The sequence below is a fragment of the Octopus sinensis genome, linkage group LG11 (genome assembly GCF_006345805.1).
Source record: "Octopus sinensis linkage group LG11, ASM634580v1, whole genome shotgun sequence".
Lineage (NCBI taxonomy): Eukaryota > Metazoa > Mollusca > Cephalopoda > Octopoda > Octopodidae > Octopus > Octopus sinensis.
In genome coordinates this window covers 76848304-76871842 of record NC_043007.1, presented here as the reverse complement: position 1 = coordinate 76871842, position 23539 = coordinate 76848304, and the positions used below count along the sequence as shown (strand labels likewise).

Below are 23539 nucleotides of genomic sequence, written 5' to 3'. Positions count from 1 at the left end.
CCGTAAATCTCCTCAATCAAATTCAACTAGGGCTACACAAGGTCATATATATATATATATATATATATATATATATAGTGGCTGGCGTTAGGAAGGGCATCGAGCTGTAGAAACCATACCAAACCAGACTCCAGTTTGATTTGGTGCAGCTCCTCAGCTTTCCAGCTAACATCAAGCTATCCAATCCATGCCAGCATGGATAATGGATGTTAAATGATGATGATGATGATGTTGATGATGATGATGATATATACACACATAGTGTATATATATATATATATATATATATATATATATATATATATATATATACACTATCTATATATATATATACACTATCAGCTAAGCCTAATTTCATCCGGCTGGTTTTGATGATGTGGCTGTAAAACCTGCTCTGTGTAAGCATTCAACTTGTTTGGGCACGCTTATATTAAAGAATAATTTTAGAATGACTTCTGTCAAAATGCTAAAAATAACTGACCAACAAAAAAAACAACCAAGATTCAACCAAATCAAAAAATAAACCCAAATACTAAGCAGACAAAGATGAACCATCCCACTTCCATTCCACGTGGACATGCATACACACACACACACATTCACATAGCCCCTTTTACATACACACACATATATTCACACAGAGTTGAAGCGCTGTTTGATTTATTTTTTCAGCATACAGTTTTCATCATCCCACTACCAAGTATGACATCACCCCTTCCTTTCTCATTCATAAACACAAGAGTATTATAATAGTAGATTACCTCGGTAACCATGGAAGCTATGACAAAAATACAAAGCCCACCATCACCACTGGATCATTCTACCCATCTGTATAATTTTTCGCACAATTCCACCCAGCCGTTTGACTGTGAATCCGAAGACAAGAAAGAATCATCCATGTCAAATTTATATGTATAGATATACTAGCTTAAGGTGAGCCACTCTACGTATGGGTGAGGGTGTGGTTATTACTTTCTGTTGCTTCCTTTCTGTTTCTTATCGCCACATTCTCCCCCTTTGTTTCTCTCTCCTTTCTCTCTCACATTCCCACTCTCTTACTCTTCCTTTCTCTCGGACTCTCCCTTGCTTTCTCTTACTCTCTATCTTTCTCTATCTATCTATCTCCCATTTAAAAAGAACAAAAGATCTTGAGTAAGTTGAGAAAGAAAATATTTTGAAAGATCAATCATAAATATCAGGCAGTAACAACGAAAAAGTCTGTTTCAAGGTGGACAGCAAAACACTAACATTTAAAAGGGGCAGACAAACTTGCGAGCTGAATAAAAATAAAAAAATATTGAAAACCAAAATTTGAAGGGATAGAATCTGAGGATAGTAGACTCACTATGGCTGGGATTCAAAACTTCTAAATGACGGACAGCAACGTACTGGCAGTTTAACGGCTGGCGCAAAATTTTGAACTTGATGTAAAAGAAAATTCCCAAACACCAAGTTTTGAAGTGATTCTTTCTCACAACAGTAGACTCACCATGGCAGGCATTCAAAACTTCTTCATGACGGGCAGCAACACATTGACGATTTAAAGGCTGGCACAAATTTTTTAGCTTGATGTAACAGAGAATTCCTAAACACCCCCTCCTGTAAATTTTAATCCCCTTCCAGCCCCATTTAGACCCCTTTTCACATAAAAATCCAATTTGTATCAACGTAATAATTCACCATTCTAAAAGACCTGTGGCAGGAATATTTAATCTTTTGCAGCTGTCAACGCTTTCTATCTATAGATACAGACAGATGTACAATGAGAGAGGTGGTGGGAGAAAGAGTGATAGAGAGACGGCGAAGCTGTCAAACGTCATTATAGAAAGTGGAGGGAATGAAGGAAAGAGAGAGATGGAGGAAGAGAGGGTGATATGTGAAAGGGAGAAATGACAAACACTTGTCAAAGTGTGGGCTTTGTTGCCCTAGTAACCACAGCTTTTGAGATAGGGATTTCTAACCTAGTCCACTCACTTCCTCGCCTCTTTTTATATGTCCCTGTAAATTTTGGATCCAATCTGACCCCATCTAATGCCCCTTAACCTATTCAAATCGCAAAATGAGACAAACAAACTTTTTGCATTTCAGCTTTATAGATATTGATGAGAGAGAGATTTTGATAACTATGTTTATCTGGATAGAGATAAAATATATTAACCTACCTGTTCTTGTTTAGTAAGATCGATGTCAATTTTTCTAGGTTGCCTAGTCTCTTGGGGTTCGCTGATCATTTTGGGTGAAGCAGATGTTGAAGTAACTTTAAAATTTTTACATATCTTACATCTTTCCATCTTTCTACCAGCCATTACATAATCAACAGTATCCTAAAAACAAACATACTTATATAAATTATCTTTAAGATGCAAATAAATTTACATGTAGATATTAGAAAAATATAATGGTGATGCTCTAGATAGAAATAACTACAAGGGTATCAAACTGCTGGATCAGGTGATGAAGGTCACAGAGAGGGTCATAGTCCATCTCATTAGGGAGAGAGTCTGCTTAGATGAGATTCAGTTTGGTTTTGTGCCAGGTACAAGCACCACTGATGCCATATACCTGGTTCAACAACTGCAGGAGAAATACCTAGCTAAAGATATTCCCCTATACTTAGCTTTTGTGGACTTGGAGAAAGCCTTTGATAGGGTCCCTCGTTCCCTTATCTGGTGGGTGATGTGGAAACTGGAGACTGACGAATAGTTAATAAGGGCTACACAGAGAGGCCGTTAGTAAGGTTAGGATTGGCAATGAGTAGAATTCCAGGTAGAAGGAGGGGGTCCCTTTTATTCATCATAGTCCTCCAGGCAACGACAGAGAAATTTAAGATGGGATGCCCATGGGAGCTCCTGTATGCTGATGACCTGGCCCTCATCGCAAAATCACTACCGGAACTAGAAAAGAAATTTCTGGTATGGAAGCTAGGTTTAGAATCAAAAGGCCTTAGGGTCAATGTAGCAAAGACAAAAGTACTAGTAAGTAAGAAGGTTTACTTCATGTAGGTGGCCCTGCTCGATCTGTATAAAAGGTGTAGGTAGAAATTCCATAAGTTGTACCCAATGTAAGCTATGGACACATAAGAGGTGCAGCAACATCAAAGGAAAATTATTCAAGAAGATAGCTTTCGTGTGCGGCAGATGCACAGGGGCAATAGACACCATAGATTCCATCACACTCCAGTGGGAGAAACTAGAAGTAGTTGATAGCTTCTGCTACCTAGGTGACCAAGTTAGTAGTGGGGGTGGATGCTCAGAGAGTGTTACCACTAGAATAAGAATAGCCTGGGCAAAGTTTAGAAAGCTTCTTCCCCCACTGGTGATAAAGGGTCTCTCACTCAGAGTGAAAGGTAGATTGTATGATGCATGTGTGCGAACGAGCATGCTTCACAGCAGTGAAACATGGGCCATGACTGCGGAGAACATGCGTAGGCTTGAAAGAAATAAAGCTAGCATGATCTGCTGGATGTGTAATGTCAGTGTGCACGTACAACAGAGTGTAAGCGCCCTGAGAGAAATGTTGGACATAAGAAGCATTGGATGTGGCATGCAGGAGAGAAGTTTGCATTGGTCTGGTCATGTACTATGGATGGATGAGGAGAGATATGTGAAGAACTGCCACTCCCAAACAACTGAAGGAATCCGGGGAAGAGGTAGACCAAGGAAGATATGGGATGAGGTGGTCAAGCATGACCTTCGAATGTTGGGCCTCACAGAGGCAATGACAAAAGACCAAGACCTCTGGAGATATGCTGTGACTGTGAAGACCCGACAAATGAAGTGAGTTCATGACTCCAAGGACAGCCTGCTGTGCTTACCTTCGATCGTAGGGCGACCTGCTGTGCTTGAGGAGACCTATTGAGTCAAGTACATCAACATCAAAATAAAAATCAAATGGAAATTGTAGTTGTGATACCCGTGCTGGTGGCACGTAAAAATCACCATCTGAACATGGCCGATGCCAGTGCCGCCTTGACTGGTGTCCATGCCAGTGGCACATAAAAACCACTAACTGATCATGGACGTTGCCAGCCTCCTCTGGACCCTGTGCATCCAGCTGATGATATATATACAAACATGAGAGAGAGATCATGATAACTATGTTTATCTGGATAGAGATAAAATATAATATTAACCTACCTGTTCTTGTTTAGCAAGGTCTATGTCAATTTCTCTAGGTTCTCTGATCTCATAAGGTGGAACAGATGTTGAAACAACTTTAAAATTTTTACATATCTTACATCTTACCATCTTTCTACCAGCCATTAGATAATCAGCAGTATCCTAAAAAGAAACGGTTATATAAATTACTAGCTTGAAAGCTGCACTCTGTGCAGACATTTATGCTAGCTCCTGCGGAGGGCTAAATAGGCCTGTGACCCAAAACAGAAGAGAACTAAATAGCATGACTATAATATGTCTATAATGACCTATATGACCTGGTGGTGTTTAATCAGAAGTTATGGATGGATGAGAATTCTGTAATGCAATCATTCTATTGTTCCAGTCTCAAGTTGAATCCCAATAGTTGGCCAATTTATCCCATAGTTCTCAATGTAAAATTAATGACACAAATGTCATTTATCTCCCCCTTGATTTCTTACATCATCTGACAAATGCCAACCAAGATGGTGTGAATCAGCCAAGCTTTACCTGCTAGAAATAGCAACTCAAATGCTTTTAAATCAGATCACAATGCTAGATGTTCAAGAACCAAATGAAGGGCAGATTTTCAATCCCCAGATCACCCTAATTCCAAGAAGGTACAATAAGTCTATGTAGAGCAAATGTAGACCAAGATACAGGGGTCCCAGACAGACAGAATTTTGTTTTTCTTAATATAGATACTTGAGTTGCATATAAATTTACATGTAGATATTAGAAAAATATAGTTAAACAAACAGAACTCTACAAAATTGAACAACACAGTTATAACCAGTTTGTGTGTATGTTTAAGTGATATATTCATCACAGATGAACAGTAGTTTACAGCTACTTGTGAAAAATGAGACAAGTGAAAATTTATAGTAGAAATTAAGTATAACACAGCTGATAAGCTGGTAACAATCAGGTGAAACTTAGTAGAGTTCTTCTACAGATCATCTTACAAACAGAGATCTCTAGTTACAACAATCTAAAGTAAGGCAAATTATGTTGCTACATGTAAATTTATTTACAAATTATCTATAAGCACTAAGTGTCAGGATTATTGTCAATATAAATATATACAGAGGAGTTTCTGTATATGAATATCATCCATTGCAGAACCCTGTTTGTCAACTATATATATATATTTATATATATACACTGGGGTGTAGAAAAGTTCCTGGATTTAGGTAAAAGAAAATACAGGAAGACCAGTTAATTATGATTTTATTCAACATATTTCCCTGTTGGATTCACATACTTATTGCAGCAGTCCTTCAATTTTTATAAGCCCTGTAAAAGAACTTGGAAGGTTGGGCCTACAACAAGGCCTTTCGCAATACCCTTAGAGCCAGGAGCTTGAGAGCACCCAACATTGTTGATGTTTGGCTGGGAAACCTACTTTGCAACCTTTTGGTCTTGAGTTCAGTCCTGCTGCAGAGCATTTTGGACACTATAGCCCCCTGAAAGGACCTTATTATGTGTGTGTGTGTGTGTGTGTGTGTGCATGCATGTGTTCATGTGTGTATGTGTGAGTGCATAATGCATGCATGCATGTGTGTGTGTGTGTGGCTGTGTGTGCATGCACATGCATGTATGTTTATACTCTTGTCTTGGCATCATGTGATAATTGTAACTGAATGTCACCATCATACAAGCAACGCTGTTTATTTTCTGTTTTCTATGATGAAACACTATCTTGCTTTTAAACAGAGGAGAGTTGCGGGTTGATAACAGGAAAGCATTCAACCATCGACAAATTCTATCTTATCCATGCAAACATGATAAAGTGAACATTAATTCATGATATATCAACTTGATAACTACATCGTAATAGACGCAATTAGATAAAATATATCACAATATAAACACCCACCTGTTCCTGTTTAGCAAAGTTGACCTTTTCAGGTTGTCTGGTTTGTTGGGCTTGATTAATCTTTTTAGGAGATGTTGATGCAGTTTTAAGATTTTTGCATACCTTACATCTTTCCACATCACTACCGAACACAACATATTCAACAGTATCCTAAAATGAAATGCATTCATAAAAATTATACTTGAGATACAAATAAAGAACAGGAAAGAAATGTCGTGAAAAGATATAAAATTTTCCAGGAGTGAAAAGAAAATTACTTCCCACGGAGTGGATCCTGTGGGTTTATATTAATTTTACACACACACACACACACACACACACACACGCGCACACACCTTCTCCCTTTGCTCCCTTGCGCCACATGAGCTCAACTCCCCTCCTTTCTTCATCAGACTCCCTTCCTCTCTTCTCTTCATGACACCTACATCCTCTCCTCACTCCTACCTACCTCTCTCTTCATTGAAACCCCTCCACCCACGCCCACTCCCACACACCCCACCCCACTCCACACACACTAGCACTGACCACTTTCCAGTATCCAAACACTATCATCTACACACCCGCACACCATCAGCCGCATACCCACACACCCACATTACAAATGCACACACATACACACACACTCATCCACACGTCAAAGTCACTAGCTCATATCCACACACACACACACACCTACACATTCTCACATACACACACGCACGTGAACCTTCGTTTTTGGGATCACCAATACTTTATTATCTCCCTTTCTTTCTACCTCTCCTGTCAAGATCATAGGTTCAATTTTCAGACTGGGTATTGTGTTGTTTTCTTGAGCAAAGCACTTCATTTCATGTTACTCTGTGATCATGAAGTCATCTTACATATGACAACCATTGCCCCTGTACAGGTAATGTCAATTTGATGATTGGAGCGAGTCTATGTGTACACAACAAACAAATCATGTGTAGTTGTTTGGTCAGAACTTGCCAAACCCTCATACATCATCTAACAATGAGAAAGTCCATCATATCATCATCATCATCATCGTTTAGCATCCGCTTTCCATGCTAGCATGGGTTGGATGGTTTAACTGGGGTCTGCGGCTGGATGCCCTTCCTAACGCCAACCACTCCATGAGTGTAGTGGGTGCTTTTTATGTGCCACCGGCACAGGTGCCAGACGAGGCTGACAAACGGCCACGATCAGATGGTGCTTTTTGCATGCCACCGGCACGGGGGCCAGGTGAGGCTGGCAACGGCTACGATCGGATGGTGCTTTTTACGTGCCACCAGCACGAGGCCAATATATACATAAATGTATACATACATACATATATATATATATATATATATATATATATATAATAAATATATATATACAAATACACACACATACACATATATACTAGCAGAGATTGTTTCACTTTTGACACGTAATACTGAAATAGTGTAAGAGATAAGAGATTGCTCCGGGGTTGCATTAGGCAAGAAGTTGAAACTTTTTGGGGCCCATGACACTGTATGAACTCTAAGTAAGGCATGTGTAAAATTTGAATGAAAATCGGTTGGGTAGTTCTTGAGTTTTAGTGATGCACACATACAGACAGACACACATTCTCAGTTTTACACACACACACACACACACATATATATATATTTATATATATATATATATATTTATATATATATATATATATATATATATATATATATATATATATATATAGGAATTTATGCTGAATTCTCTAACTACACAGATTTATATGCACAACAGATACATATATTCAAAGTATGAAATCTTGATAACTACAGTACTGTGAACACAGTTTGATAAAATATATCATAATATGAACACCTACCTGATTTTGCTTAGCAAGGTTTATGTCAATTTCTTCAGGTTGTCCAGTCTCTTGGGGTTCATTGATCTCGTTGGGTGAAGTAGGTTTAATATTTTTACATATCTTACATCTTTCAATGTTACCACCAACCACTACATATTTTACAGTATCCTAAAAAGAAATTCATTTATACAAATTATATTTTAGATGCAAATAAATTTATGCTGGAGATATGTTTTATCTTTTACAAATTTCAGTCATTAGACTATGGGAATGCTGAGGTACCACCTTGAAGAATTTTAGTCAAACAACCACACACACACACACGCACTTCAGTTGCCTTAATTTTGGACCCCACCCCCTGTGTGTGTATATATATATATATATATATATTTATATATATCGAGAGCTCTGCTACTGCCTTTCTGGCCTGGCGTCCATGAAGTGTAGACGGCATTTTCTGTTGCTCCTTCGCAGTTCTCAAAAATAGCGTTCGTAATACTTTTTTCTCGTTCGGCTTAACAGCCCTTCTTGTCTTGTTATTCTCCTTGTCCTGTCTTTTACTGTTTATATTTTGTACTGTCGTTACTGTCCTGTTTTTGCTAGCATTTTTACCCCTCCACAAAAAGATCTCAAATTTTATTTAATTTGCTTTTCGCGGGAAGGAAAGTTTCTATCGAAGATGTGTATCGCCTTCACCTTTGAAACGCAGAGTAAATGAAACCATGACGACTGAAGAAGGGGAATTTTCCTTGTTATTTGTCCTGTACTATATTTTTTCGTTGTTTAAGAAAAATGTCCTGTTCCTTGGTTTTGTGTTTATGTTTTCGTTTCTCATTGTGTTCGACATTTTTTTGGTGTCCTGTACCCATATATGCATGTATATATACATGTAGAGGTAGGTACGTACATATATGTATGTGTATATGCATTTTTTTTATTTATTAATTTATTTTATATATATATATATATATATATATATGTTTCTTTATTGCCCACAAGGGGCTAAACATAGAGGGGACAAACAAGGACAGACAAACGGATTAAGTCGATTACATTGACCCCAGTGCGTAACTGGTACTTAATTTATCGACCCCGAAAGGATGTAAGGCAAAGTCGACCTCGGCGGAATTTGAACTCAGAACACAACGGCAGACACAATACTGCTAAGCATTTTGCCCGGTGTGCTAACGTTTCTGCCAGCTCGCCTTATATATATATATAAATATATATATATATATATATATATATTATATATATATATATATATATATATATATATATATATATATACACACACACACGCACATATGTATGTATATATAGACACACACATATATATATACATGAGAAAAGGCATAAATAATAGGCTTTACATAGTTCTTTATTTGTGTATCTTAGACTTACAGCTGTTTCTGATATGCAATTAACCAACTGAGTAAACAGAACTATGAACACACCTATGATGCATATCAGAAACAGCTTTAAGTCTATGTTGCACAAACAAAGAAATATGTAAAGCCTATTATTTATGCCTTTCTTTTTGTATATCACTCTGTGAAAAATATGATATTAACTTGGGAATGCAACCATAGATTTACAAAGTCAACTGGTGATGAATTTCAACATCAGATCTTTTCTTAGGATTTGGAATTCTATACAAATCTGCAAACCTTTTGTTAGCCTGGTGTATTTATATTAACAGAGAGTCGACAAAGTATTTTGCTCAAATTTATAATCCCTTATTACTAACTTTTATATGGATGAATGGATATATATTTGAATGAATGTGTGTATATGGGTCTCCTCAATATAGATCTATATAGTTATACATATGTTGCCTCATTGCCGCCATGTACAAGGCTGAGTATCATTGCTAACACACATACACATATATATATCATTAAATTCAATAGACACAGGATTTGCATGTGAGCTACTATAATTTTCATGCTCAGTACAGTAATAAGACAAGCTTCTATAGTATGCAATGTACTATCACTATTTCCGAGAATTTTCAGGCTCACAAAAAAAGAAAATAAAAATACAAAAGAATTACTGGTACAGGTCATGCTAACCCATCTGATTATTCTAGTATCCAAACATGAAACTTACAGTAGAACACATGTAAATCATGTGTTTACTTTATTAAATGACTAGCAGTATCGCCCGGCGTTGCTCGGGTTTGTAAGGGAAATAACTATATAAGCATTTTTAGAGAGTTATAGCCAAAAAATAGCAAAAAAATGCATTAAAAATTGAAAAAAAATTAAGGTAATTTTTTTTTTAAATCGTTGACACATCGTAGATATTTTTAGAGAGTTACTTCCCTTATATAATAACGAAAAATATGCATTAAAATGGAAAAATATGATGGTAAATTTTTTTTAAATCGTAGACTCATCGTAGATGCGCGCTAATACCCAGAAGGGCTCGATATGAATCACGACTATAAGATACCCGCTTTTGGTTAAACTACACCGCAAAATGTGGGAGTAGTTACGAATCTAAATCGTAGGAGACAGACACACAACTTCACTCTTATATATAAAGATATAAGCCACGTAGTTATATACACATACTTTGTTATATACACATTCTTAAAAGAAAATGTTATTTTGAACACAACATTTACAAAGAATAAAATATTTTTTGGTTTTTCTTAACCCTTTCGTTACTATATTTCTGACCAAAATACACCCCTTATGTGTTTCAATTAATTTCTAACGTAATCATAAATTTAGTCTGGTTTCATTAAACAACTATAACTTTTTTATTTATGAATATATTAATCTGATTTTTGGAAGATAATTTAGTGAAATGTTCTCAACCAATTCTATACTATAATTTTTGTCACAAAGTGACTCTAATTGCAGGTAGATACAGGTAAATTCAACAATATATAAAATTATTAAAATTTTGTTCAAACATCGCTATAGAAAATGGGTTATTAGCTAATATTCAATTGGGTATACAACAAAATTTTACGATAGAATTTGTTATTCTGGGTAACTTTCTAATACCCATAATAATATTTATGGCAAAATAGGCCTTAATTTCATTTAAGGTTGTGGGAAATAACAAACTATCGTTTCTTTCGCTTTGTTTAGGTTGAGATCAAATACCACATGCTTTTTTTTTTCAGTCATAGAGTTAGATTTATGAAGGTCTTCAGTAGAAAATCCTTCGAATTCTGACTCGCTGCTTGATATAATGAAATTCGTATCCATTTTTTGTCAGAATTACAAATTTTGAAAACACAATAGGAACAAATTTCGGAAAAAAATCTCCCATAATTCACGGAATTAAAATTACACTTCGATTTTTGTACAAAACTGTAGTTGAACTGTTTACGAAGTATAATACGTGTTTTCACGAATGTTCTAAAGAGATTTACTCTGATATTCTCATTTAAATATGAATAGGTAAATTCGGGTGGCTTGGTCACATTAACCAAAATTTTTTTCGGGCGGTTTGGTAACGAAAGGGTTAAACGGATGCATACATTTATTAATAACTATATATAAGTGTCGTCTGTTTATACATAAACACTGTTTCATACTGCAATTATATATACATATATCTATATATATTATATAATAAAATATATACAGAGTAAAATAAAAACCAATTTACCTTTTCTGTATTGTTATTCGACCGTCCGTGTGTCTTTGCAAATGTGTTGGAATGATAAGTGAGTTGTGTTTTGGCGCCTTTTTTTACTAATAACAAACACACACGTGTTTGTATGTAGTTGTTTGAAACGTTTGTGTTTGCCACTCTCATATATGTATGTGTATGCGTGTGTGTGAGGAATGACACACACACACTCACGCACGCACACATGTACATCAATGCTTTTATGAGCGTCATAGAGAGAAACAAATATTACATCGCCATCGCCATAGCCATCGCCATAGCCATCGCCATCGCATTCTATTTTCTACCTGTCAACACACAGTGAATTAGTTTCAGTTTATTCATTTCCCACTGTGTGTGTGCGTTTGCGTGTGGTGTAAACCAGACTAAGAAAAGCATTTGACACACACACCAGAATGTGAGTTTTCTGTAAATTTTGCTTAATTGGAGTTTAAATTTTAAAAACTGGACCTGGCATGACGCGATGCATTGTACTCTTAAAAATGCTAGGTAAATTGTAATTGAAGAAATCCTATATTGTAGATTTGTATAACTCCCAAAGGGAGGCAGATAAAATCTGCCTTTTATAATAAGAGATACTTCTCTTGCTTGACGGAATATTTCTTTCTTGGTCCTACCCACAGTGAAACAGGGCTCTATATACCTCCAAAACAAGAATTTACACTGCAAATTCCACACATGAATTGCACAGTAGTCACCAAAGTTAGTACCAAAATAATATTTGGAAATGGATTTGATATTATATATATAAATATATTACTTGATAACTGTGTGGACAGAGTTTGATAAAATATGTAATATAAACATACCTGTTCTTGTTTAGCAAGGTCTATGTTGATCTCTTCAGATTCTCTGGTCTTTTGGGCTTGATTGATCTCTTTGGGTGAAGCAGATGTTGAAGCATCTTTCCTATTTTTATATATATCATATTCTTCCACTTTGCCACCACCCATTAAGTAGTTAACAGAATCCTAAAAAGAAATGCATTTATATAAATTACACTTGAGATACAACTGAGTTTATGCTGGAGGTGTGTATACATATATATATGTGTGTGTGTGACAGCATGTGTATCGATTTTTTTTCCTCTGTCTTCCCTTCCTTGGATCTTTCCTTTTCCTATGTTTCTGCCAAAGAGCACCGCTCGAAACGTTAAATCTTCCTTCTTTCTTTCTTTTCCTGAGCGTCCAATAACACTATACTTGTTCCACGCCCTCGTGTTGTTGTGTTTTCATGTCTGGATTAACTTTATATATATATATATATATATATATATATATATATATATATATAAACATATATAGATAAATATATGATGATTGGGATTATATTTTATGAATGGTTCCAGCAAAACGGCGGTGGTTAAGGAACCGGGAAATGTACCTCATGAAACACATGTAGCCAAGTTATAAAGTAGTAAGTATTTAAACTAAATTTATTTTTTATGGCGAGATGAAGGCGCCTACTATCTCTAAATGAAAATATATATTTCCTCATTGAGAATAATTTGAACCCCTGTGATGCCGGAATTTTTATTCCCTAACAAATAAAATTATATATATGTGGCACGTAAAAAGCACCATCCGATCATGGCCGTTTGCCAGCCTCATCTGGCCACGCCAGTGGCATGTAAAAAGCACCCACTACACTCACGGAGTGGTTGGCGTTAGGAAGGGCATCCAGCCGTAGAAACATTGCCAGATCAGACTGGGCCTGGTGCAGCCTTCTGGCTTCCCAGACCCCAGTTGAACCGTCCAACCCATGCTAGCATGGAAAGCAGACGCTAAACGATGATATATGATGATGATATATATATATATATACACTAGCAATGCACCCCGACATTGCCCATGTGTTATGACCTACAGCTACATTGCATTATTTGTTCCTTTCTTATGGGCAGAATCAGCACAAAAGGAGTATGAAGCAAACAACTCTTCTTTATAAACATGATTTTTGGTCATTTTACTGATGAACAACGTTGCAGTCTCCATCTACCAAATTCAGTCACAAGTCAGTGGTTGGCCTAGGGTTATAACAGAAAACACTTGCCCAAGGTGTCATGCAGAGGGACTGAACGTGGAACTATGTGGTTAGGAAGCAAACTTCTCAACCACACATTCATTCTTGCACCTAATATGTACGTGTGTGTGTGTTTACATTTGTTGTTAAATCGAGTATTGTGTCCCACTATGTCTCAAAGTTAGCAGTTCATGCCAGATTGAAATATGTACTGAGGTCAGTATGATCAATTAAATTTTTGAAGGTGAAACCCCATCATGGTGACAGTCGAAAGACTAAACCCAGTAAAATAGTGTTTAAGGACTTAATGGCTTCAAATTTAAGGTAATGGATTATCAACCACAAGATGAGTTCAAAATTTCGTATTGAACTTCCACTCTATACAATAACACTATATGTACGTCCTGGAGTTGATTCATTCAACCCAAACCCTGCAAGATGGAGCCCCAGCATGGCCATAGTCAAATGATTGAAACGAGTAAAAGATAGTCCTGGTGGTTGGGTTAGTGTCGGTTACAAAATGAAATGTAGTGAAAAGTTATAACATATTCCAAGAGAAAGAAGAGTAGCCTCCCATGGATCGATGACGGCCATAGCTGAACGGTATCAACTGTGTGTGTACAAGGCATGTCTGCCAATCTCTAGTTTAGTATACATATGCGTTTTGCTACACTGTTATTATTGAGAGCCTCCTCTAATATGTGGCATTTGGTGAATAAAAGTGCTTGATGTCGCTACTCTCATTTACTCCTTTTGCTGCAAGGTAGGTTCATCTGGGACCCTCGGCAGGAAGAGGTCCAGTTTTGATTTGAAAACATTCACTTTGTGTAGGTTCCTCAAGCTCTTTGGAAGAATATTAAAAAGCTATGGGCCCCTGAAACCCATCCTGAAGCATGATGGCATTGCTGGGATCTTTAGCACTGTGCAGTGTCGAGCCATTCTGGCATTGGTGTAGCTTTTAATGCAAAATTTGGCTCAATTCCTTCCAGGATCTTCCAGATCTTAGCTGTTTCAGCCTATCCCAGTAGCTGAGCTATTGCAACGAGACGATCTCCTTTGTGAAGCTTTGCTGGATTGCTTCAAGGCCACTGTTAATTTTACACTGTTAGGTGACCATAGCTGGGAGCAGTAATCCAGGTGGCTGAGGACCATCATGGTTTCTTTCTCTCTGGCCCTGAACGTTCCCAGGATCCATCCAGCCAGTTGTCTGCACTTTGTGGCCATCCTGGTAATGTGCACTTGGAAAGAGGTATCATCACTCATGCCGATACCCAGGTCCCTTACTGATTTAGGCTGAAACAAATTTAGGTGAAACAAATAAAAGAATAAAAGTCTCAATAACATAATAAATGCATTAAGGACATAAATTATATCAGAATATAAACTTACTTTTTCTTGTTCAGCCAGATCCATATTGAAATCCTGGGTCTCAGTAGTTTTTCTAGGTGGAGCAGATGCTGAAGTAGGTTCAATATCTTTGCATTCATTGCATGTTTTGATGTCACTAGCTAAGACTACACATTTAATAGTATCCTAAAATGAAGAGCATATATATATATATACATAAAGTGCACTGTTCCATTAATGGTAGGATCAACAAAAAAAGTACTCCATCCAATGAAAGATAAATATTATTTAACAAACACAGGATTTAGCGCTACTATAAATTTCATGCTCCAATGGTACAATAATCGGGCAAGTTTATATAGTGTGCAATTGTTTTTGCTTAACTCACATAAAAGAAAAATTGTATGACAGTACACAGAATGCTATACAAGATGGTTCAATTAATCAGCACTCCATCCATTAAAATGAGAAGGGTTCTAGTTGATCCGATCAATGGAACAGCCTGCTCATAAAATTAATGTGCAAGTGGGGGAGCATTCTATAGTCACACGAATCCTTAACATAGTTTTCAGAGAGATTCAGTGTGACACAAAATGTGACATGGCTGGCCCTTTGAAATACAGGTACTACTCATTTTTACCAGCGGATAGTTCAATTATATACATATATATATATATATATATAAAATATCATCATCATCATCATCATTTAGCGTCCGTTTTCCATGCTAGCATGGGTTGGACGGTTCAACTGGGGTCTGTGAAGCTGGAAGGCTTCATCAGGCCCAGTCAGATCTGGCAGTGTTTCTACGGCTGGATGCCCTTCCTAACGCCAACCACTCCGTGAGTGTAGTGGGTGCTTTTTACGTGCCACCCGCACAGGTGCCAGACAGAGCTGGCAAACGGCCACGAACGGATATGCTTTTACGTGTCACCGGCACGGGGGCCAGGCGATATATATATATATATATATATATATATGCGTGTGTGTATATATATATATATATATGTACATATACATATATATGTATATATATATATAATATAGTTAGAAGGAAAAAAAGGGATTAAAAAATTCTGGCAGATATCAATAAAGCACCCACTGACTGGAGGACCCAGTCATAGCTGTCAGACAATTTCTGCGACCACATCACCCCTAACATCTGACCACCTAACTCCCCCAGACTGCAACCCCCTTGGTTATTATGTGTGAGGTGCAGTTGAGCAGGAGACCAACAAAATTCCTTGTAACACCAAAGATGAACTGAAGGCAAGGATTATGGTAGCATTCACAAACTTAAACAAGGAGACCATCCAGAAGAGTTGCAGGAGATTCAAAAGTCGTCAGGAAGCTGTGGTTGAGGCCAATGGCAGTTTTATTGAATAAATTTACTCTTTAGCATTTCAAGATATTTTAATGCAATTTTGGTGAATATATCTGTTAAAATGAGATGTCACTGTTATTTTCATTTTTGTGTAATTTAGACGACAATTTATTCACCACACCCTGTATCATTGAGCTACAGTTGTAGTTGAACAATATTCTTAAGGCCGCAATTTACTCACATGCAGTATCTTCAAAGCTTTGTTACTAATTCAGTTCTAAGCCAAATTGAAAACTGTTAACATTTTTGAAGAGGGCTGGTCCCTAGCTACATTTTGGCATAAAAAAAATTGAGATTTGGTCCAGTAGAAAAAAGTTTACATCAAAATTTGTAGAAACATTATAGTAAGTTTAGATCTAAATAAGTTTTTTTATTTTAAAAACAAATTTTCGTAGTTTTGATTCCATGCAACAAAAATTTCATAGTTGTGAGGTAAAATATCATGAAAAAATATATAGGAAGGCAAAAAATTGGATTTAAGTATAATTAACTTTTTTTTATTTTAAAAACAAACTATATTTTAATTAAGTTTAAATGATAGAGCTCAGTTCGAGAAATTTCATGGTATCAATCTCATGCAATGAAGTTTTAAAAGTAAAAAGTTATAAGTGTTTGTTTCTCAAATTTGAAGGTGATATAGTCCTATACATTTTTATGAATATAGTTTTATAAGGGACTTTTAATATATGTCACCAACATCATTGAAGTAAGGAAAAAATTATCAATGATACCACTAATTTGCAATTAGTTTAATTACATCATCTGTATTAATTAATGCAATTATATTATAAAAATGAAAATAATTAAAATATTATTTAAAAATTTTGGCAATAGCCTAGCCATTTTGCCAATCTTTCATTTTAGCTCGAAGGTATGCGCTTGCATCTCAGCTGTTACCTTACAGTGTTCGGTAAATTCTGTAAAATAATTTTATTTATTTATTTTTGTGAGTGGAAATGTACATTTTGTTTGAAGTCGACATAAAGTGAAAGAGAGAGGAAATGGACATGGACGTGTGTCTGTGTTGATGAGGGGCATGAGACAGAGTGTGTGTGATAGAGGGAGAGAGAGAGAGAGAGTGATAGCATAAATTTTACTTAGCTACTTATACATACATGCAAAAAAAACAATTGTCATGAGGACACACACCTTCACTCAGTGACTGGCTTTTTCTCTCTCCCTCACATGCACACATATAAAAAACATGTATGTCTAGCGACGGACTTGGTAAACACCCACAAGGTTATCAACCACCTCACCAACAACAACACTGAACACCTTTTTGATCTCCATGTGTCTAACACACGTGGACATGCCTACAAAGTCAGAAAACAGCACAGCTCCCATGACTTTCGGAAACATTTTTTCACGCTCAGGGTTGCTGAAGCATGGAATAAACTGCCTGCATCAGTTGTTGACTGCCATGACACTGCATCCTTTAAGGCCCTCATGCTTCCCGAAATCCGTCGAAACTACACCTGATTATATATACACTTTAGATGAGTTGTAGTGCACCTGAGCACTGTACACAATTATTATTATTATTTATTATTACATGTAATTATGGATGTACGTATATACGACAGATAATGGCTGTACATGTGTTTGTGTGTGTATATGTGTGTGTGACTGACCCTAGCCGTTTTACACATACATGACAATACCCCTCTCTCTCTCTCAGTCAATAACTCATACACACACCCACTAAAAAAGATGAGAAAAACTAAATAGATAAAAAAATTTACACTATCACACTACCTTTCTCTCTCTCTCTCTCACACACACACACACACAGAGCAAGACACATCTCTCTCTCTCTCTCTCTGACAACATACCTCTCTCTCAGTCAAACACTAAAAAAAGATGCAAGAAAAAGTAAACAAATAAAATTTATACAATCACTCTCTCTCTCTCAATCAATCACACACACACACACTCAAAAAAGATGAGGAAAAATAAATAAAATGTATACTGTCACTCTCTCTTTCTCTCTCCCTCACACACACACACACACACAACAACAACAACAACACAACAACAACACACACTTTAAATTTATTATTCAATTTTCAGTAAGGTAAAATCTTAAATTATTGACACATTATCAATTAGCCTAATAGCATAGCCTGGATAAAACATGGATTACATGGAAAAATGCTAGCAAGAGAAATAATATTCTTAAGATTATAAACCAGGAAAAGTACAGAACAAGTTATTACACTTGGAAAAGTTCAGGATAAGTTATTACAGCTGGTAAAGTACAGAACAAAAAAACTTTTACTTAAAATATTGCAGCTAAGGATAAAATTTCAAATAAAATATTTATATTTCTCCCAAGTTATTTATATATAGGTACAGAAGGTCTTCAAAGACTATTTACATTATTTACATTCAACGGATATTTGTCCTCATCTTGTTTGTTGTTAACACGTTTCGGCTGATATACCCTCCAGCCTTCTTCAGGTGTCTTGAGGAAATTTTAAACCTGGGTTCTCATTCCTAAGGTATTTTTCGATGTTATTATTATCATTTTTCGATGTTATTATTTTCGATCGTTATTGAGCTTGATCATTTCTTCGTGGTGTGTATCACGATCGCTACTTATATTCTTTGCACGATGTTTTAGGCACTGAGCAATCCCTCTCTTTACAATGTATGGCTGGTGGGAATTGAAGTTGAGGTATCGTCCAGTAAAGGTCAGCCTGCAGTATACAGATGCCCTGAATCCATACTTGGTGCATGTTAATACATCCAGGAATGCCAGCTGATTGTCTTTTTCCTTTTCCACTGTGAACTGTATGGATGGCTTTATTGAGTTCACCTGATCTAACTGCACTTGGGCATCTTACTGGTGGGGCCAGAGTACAAAGGTGTCGTCAACATATCGTAGTCATAGTGTTGGTTTTAGTGGTGTTGATCCTAAAGCCAAATTCTCAAAGTATTCCATGTATGTATTGGCTATTACCGGTGATAATGGTGAACCCATAGCTAAACCCTCCTCCATACTGAAGTAGGTAGTTTCTACACAGAAGGTCAACATTTCCATCAAGTTTCTTATTGGTATACTAGTGCATTCTTTTAGATGGGTGACTGTCACTAGTTTTTCTAGTGCTTCACCAGTTGAAACTTCAGTGAACAGGCTTATCACATCTAGACTCACCATCTGGTTGGGTTCAATGGGAGTATCCTTGATCAATTCTGTGAAGTGGGTGGAATACTTCACGTACGATTCTTCATCAACAACAGAAGCAATGTACAAGCCAACAACGAAGCTGCTACCTGCAAGAAATAGCAGACAACCCTCCCTCTAAACACACTCTACTATTATAAAAGAACCCTTCCCTACTCCATGGTAACGTGATCCCAGATAACATTTTCTCTGAAAAACAAAATAAAAAGGCAGTTGGAATGTATTTGGTCACTGGTCTTTTTAATCACAGCTGACCAGTCTCTAAACAAGAACAATAGCAGTAGCAACAACTGTAACAACCACATAAATAATATATATTCTAATAACTTAATAACAGTCTTTACAGAAACAATATATCAAATTATAAGCCTACTTTTTCCCCTTTTGTAAAGATCTCTTGAGGTTTTCTAGGCTCTATGTTAAATGCAGATGTTGAAATAGGTTCCTCATGTATGAAGCCAAAAGGTGTTTCCTCTGGGTGGTCATTCCAATCCTAAAATGAAATACATACACACACACATATATAGATATGTATATATTTTTACTCGTCTCATTCATTAAACTGCAGCCATGCTGGGACACAACCTTGAAGAATTTTAGTTGAAGGGATCAACCCCAGTACTTTTTTAAAGCCTGATATTCTTTTTAGTCTGTCTCTTTTGCCAAACCACTATGTTACTGGAACACAAAGACTGATTGACAAGTGCTGGTGGGGGATACAGACACAAGGAAACACACACACACAATTGGTTTCTTTCAATTTCTTATTTCTTTATTGCCCACAAGGGGCTAAACACAGGGGACAAACAAGGACAGACAAACGGATTAAGTCAATTATATCGACCCCAGTGCGCAACTAGAACTTATTTAATCGACCCTGAAAGGATGAAAGGCAAAGTTGACCTCAGCAGAATTTGAACTCAGAACGTAGCTGCAGACGAAATAACGCTAAGCATTTCGCCCGGCGTGCTAACGTTTCTGCCAGCTCGCCGCCTTATTTCTTTCAATTTCTGTCAACCAAATCCAATCGCAAGGTTTTGGTTAGCACAGGGATATAGTAGAAGACACTTGCCCAAGGTATCATGAACACACATACTCATATGCATGCACATGTCTGCATATGTGTGTATCTGTGTGCACAAGTACTTGTGTGCATGTACAAGTATTTGTCTGTATGTACTGTGTATATATATGTGTATGGTTTGTAATAAGTATATCCATAAGTGAGTGTGTGCTTATGTATTCCAGAATGTGTAACTACATGGTAGGCATATACATGTATATGAGGTGGTATCAAAAAGTTCCTAGACTTTTTGATAACACCTGTAGTGGTGCCAGCAGAATGTAGCACATGATTACATGCACAGTGGGAGCTAGCAGTAGCCTTCATGAGGCAGTGTGCCAAGTGACATCACTGTGTTTGCTTCAAAAGTTGTGAAATCTGTGTTTTTGTGATGATGTGTATGCTATGGTCTGCGATTTTGTCATGGACAGAAACAAAGAGCCAATGTGAAATCTTACGTTAAACTTTGGAAGTCTGTTACAAAGACATTGAGCATGTTTTGGCAAGCTTACGGTGAAGAGACAATGGATTATACACAATGCTTTGAGTGGCATTGATGATGAGCAAGCTGGAAGAACTGCCATAAGTGTCATCCCTGGAATTGTGGTATTGTGCATCGAGAATTTGACTGACCCACAGGGCCAGGCCATCAATCGAGAGTTCTGCTGTGGTATTTTGTAGCATTTGGGGGAGGACATTTAGTGAAAGCAACCAGATCCATGCAGTGCAAAGAATTGGATTGTTCACCAAGCTCTCCTCACTCATGAGTTTTTCACCAAAAACAACATGGTATTGCTTCCACATCCGGCCTGTTCACCAGATTTAGCACCTGTAGACTTTCATCTCTTCCCCAAGATGAAAATGCAGCTCAAAGGTCACCATTTTAACACCATTGTCAAGATCAAGAGTGAATCACAGAAGGTCCTCAACTCACTTACAGAAAACAAGTTCCAGACTGGATTCCAAAAGTGACTGGAATGCAGGGATGGGTGGATTACTGCACAAGGTGATTATTTCAAAGGAGATGATGTTAAAACTTAGGTAAATTAGTTATTTTTTATTAAACATAAGCAGGAACCTTTTGATACCACCAAGTGTGCATGTGTGTTTCATGGCACAGTCAGTTTGAAGATGAAGCTCCATCAATGTTCTTAAACTCTTACAGACTCGCATAATCAATGCAGTTTATGTTCAGCTTGAACATCTGTAAGTTGACATATGCATGCAAAACATGGGCTAGAACAGGATTCCAAAGAGTTGATTTTCAAGAGAAGAAATGTTTATTGAGCATAGTGGTTAGTAGAGGATCCAAGCATTATGATACAATAAAGGGTACAAGGAAAAGAGAAATAGGTATGTTGGGTTCTTCGGAATGTAGTTGTTTTGTAACAATCTAGTTGATAGGAACATAGGCCATTGTAGTAGCAAAAAAGAAGGACCAAATATGGAGAAGATAATGTGGTTCAGAAGCTGTAGAAATTCAAGTTATCATTATGTCTTATTCTTTAAGACATAACATCTCTGTGCCAAGATTACAGAAATGTGTCCTTTCTTCCTTAAGATAATAGAGAGTGGTTTGTGGAAAATTTAATGGTTTTTCTTGCAGATCTATCAACTGCACTGAGATCCGAAACATGCTTGTGTACATAAGTATGAATCGTCATCATCATTTAGCATCTGTTTCATGCTGGCATGGGTTTGGCATGATCCAATGGACCGAAGAACTGCATCAAGATCTAGTCTCTGCTTTGACATGGTTTCTATAGCAGGATGCTCTTTGTAACACCAACCACTTTAAAGTGTGTATACTTTTTACAAGACACCAAGCACTTGTGTGGCTATCATGCAATTTGTAAGACTACAAACCCAGGAGAGGTGACTTTATACAGGTAGATGAGAAGGCAAAAGAAAGTTAAAAAGTATATTATTGTACATAGGTGTCAGTTTATATAGGTATTTGTGTACATAGATGCTCGACTGGTTAATTAGACCCAGATCAGAATGGAGAGACAACACAAATAGAAGCAGACAAATGGACAGACAGAGAGAGAGAGAGAGAGAGAGAGAGAGAGAAAGAGCGAGAGAGAAAGAGAGGTAGACAGACAGATAAAGCAAGGTAGCAGTTGTTGGGATTTGGTCTTGTTCACAAAACAAGTTATCTCTGAGAAACATGTTTCAGTCATTTTGATGTCATTAAGCTCTTCAGACAGCGAGATGATCATCAAAGTACACAGTGAAAAATCTTTTGATAAAAGAAAGAGAAGCACAAGGACATCTGGTTTACATATGTGAAACTAAATCATATTGAAAACCTGTACAGAAAGACTGGGTTGTATTATTGTTTTATCTAATCTCATATACTCCCATATATATGAGATTAGAGATTATCAGAAAAGGGTTAATATCAAAGTGGCTGAGGTGATACTTGAGACCAGCAGAGATGATGGGAAAGGAATAGCAAGAAATCAATGACAACACATGTAGTGACCGTAATGTATAGACAGCAAGGTTTAATAGAGTTGGCAGTATATTGCATGGCTGGCAAAAAATAATACATGTATAGCAGGGTTAGAAATATATAGAAGGTTGAGCAAGAAAGCTTCATCATTTAATGCTCACGTTTCCATGCATGAATGGGTCAGATGGAATATGTTGAGGAAGGTTTTCTATGGCTGGATACCCTTTCTGTCAACTATTCTCACCTTTTTCTCTATTTCTGAGCAAAGGCGTAGGAGTGGCTGTGTGGTCAGTAGCTTGCTTACGAACCACATGGTCCTGGGTTCAGTCCCACTGCGTGGCACCTTGGGCAAGTATCTTCTACTATAGCCTCGGGCCGACCAAATCCTTGTGAGTGGATTTGGTAGACAGAAACTGAAAGAAGCCCGTCGTATATATGTATATATCTATATATATGTATGTGTGTGTGTGTGTCTGTGTTTGTCCCCCGCAACATCGCTTGACAACCGATGCTGGTGTGTCTACGTCCTCGTAACTTAGCGGTTCGGCAAAAAGAGACCGATAGAATAAGTACTAGGTTTA

At 37.0% G+C, this 23539-nt stretch overlaps 1 protein-coding gene across 14 annotated transcripts in view; it reads right to left on the bottom strand.

Moving 5' to 3' along the window:
* Window positions 1–23539, bottom strand: part of LOC118765495 — a 64710-nt gene that overhangs the window by 19601 nt on the left and 21570 nt on the right. For 7 of the 14 annotated variants that reach the window (XM_036507739.1, XM_036507737.1, XM_036507740.1 and 4 more), the window contains exons 6-11: window positions 19811–19930; window positions 14906–15049; window positions 12304–12465; window positions 7856–8005; window positions 6019–6168; window positions 2204–2324 (exon numbers count right to left, since the gene is read on the bottom strand). In XM_036507739.1, the coding sequence (XP_036363632.1) occupies window positions 2204–2324; window positions 6019–6168; window positions 7856–8005; window positions 12304–12465; window positions 14906–15049; window positions 19811–19930 (847 nt within the window). The remainder of the gene's footprint in view (window positions 1–2203; window positions 2325–6018; window positions 6169–7855; window positions 8006–12303; window positions 12466–14905; window positions 15050–19810; window positions 19931–23539) is intronic. The other 7 variants (XM_036507738.1, XM_036507746.1, XM_036507749.1 and 4 more) reach the window with 5 other exon arrangements.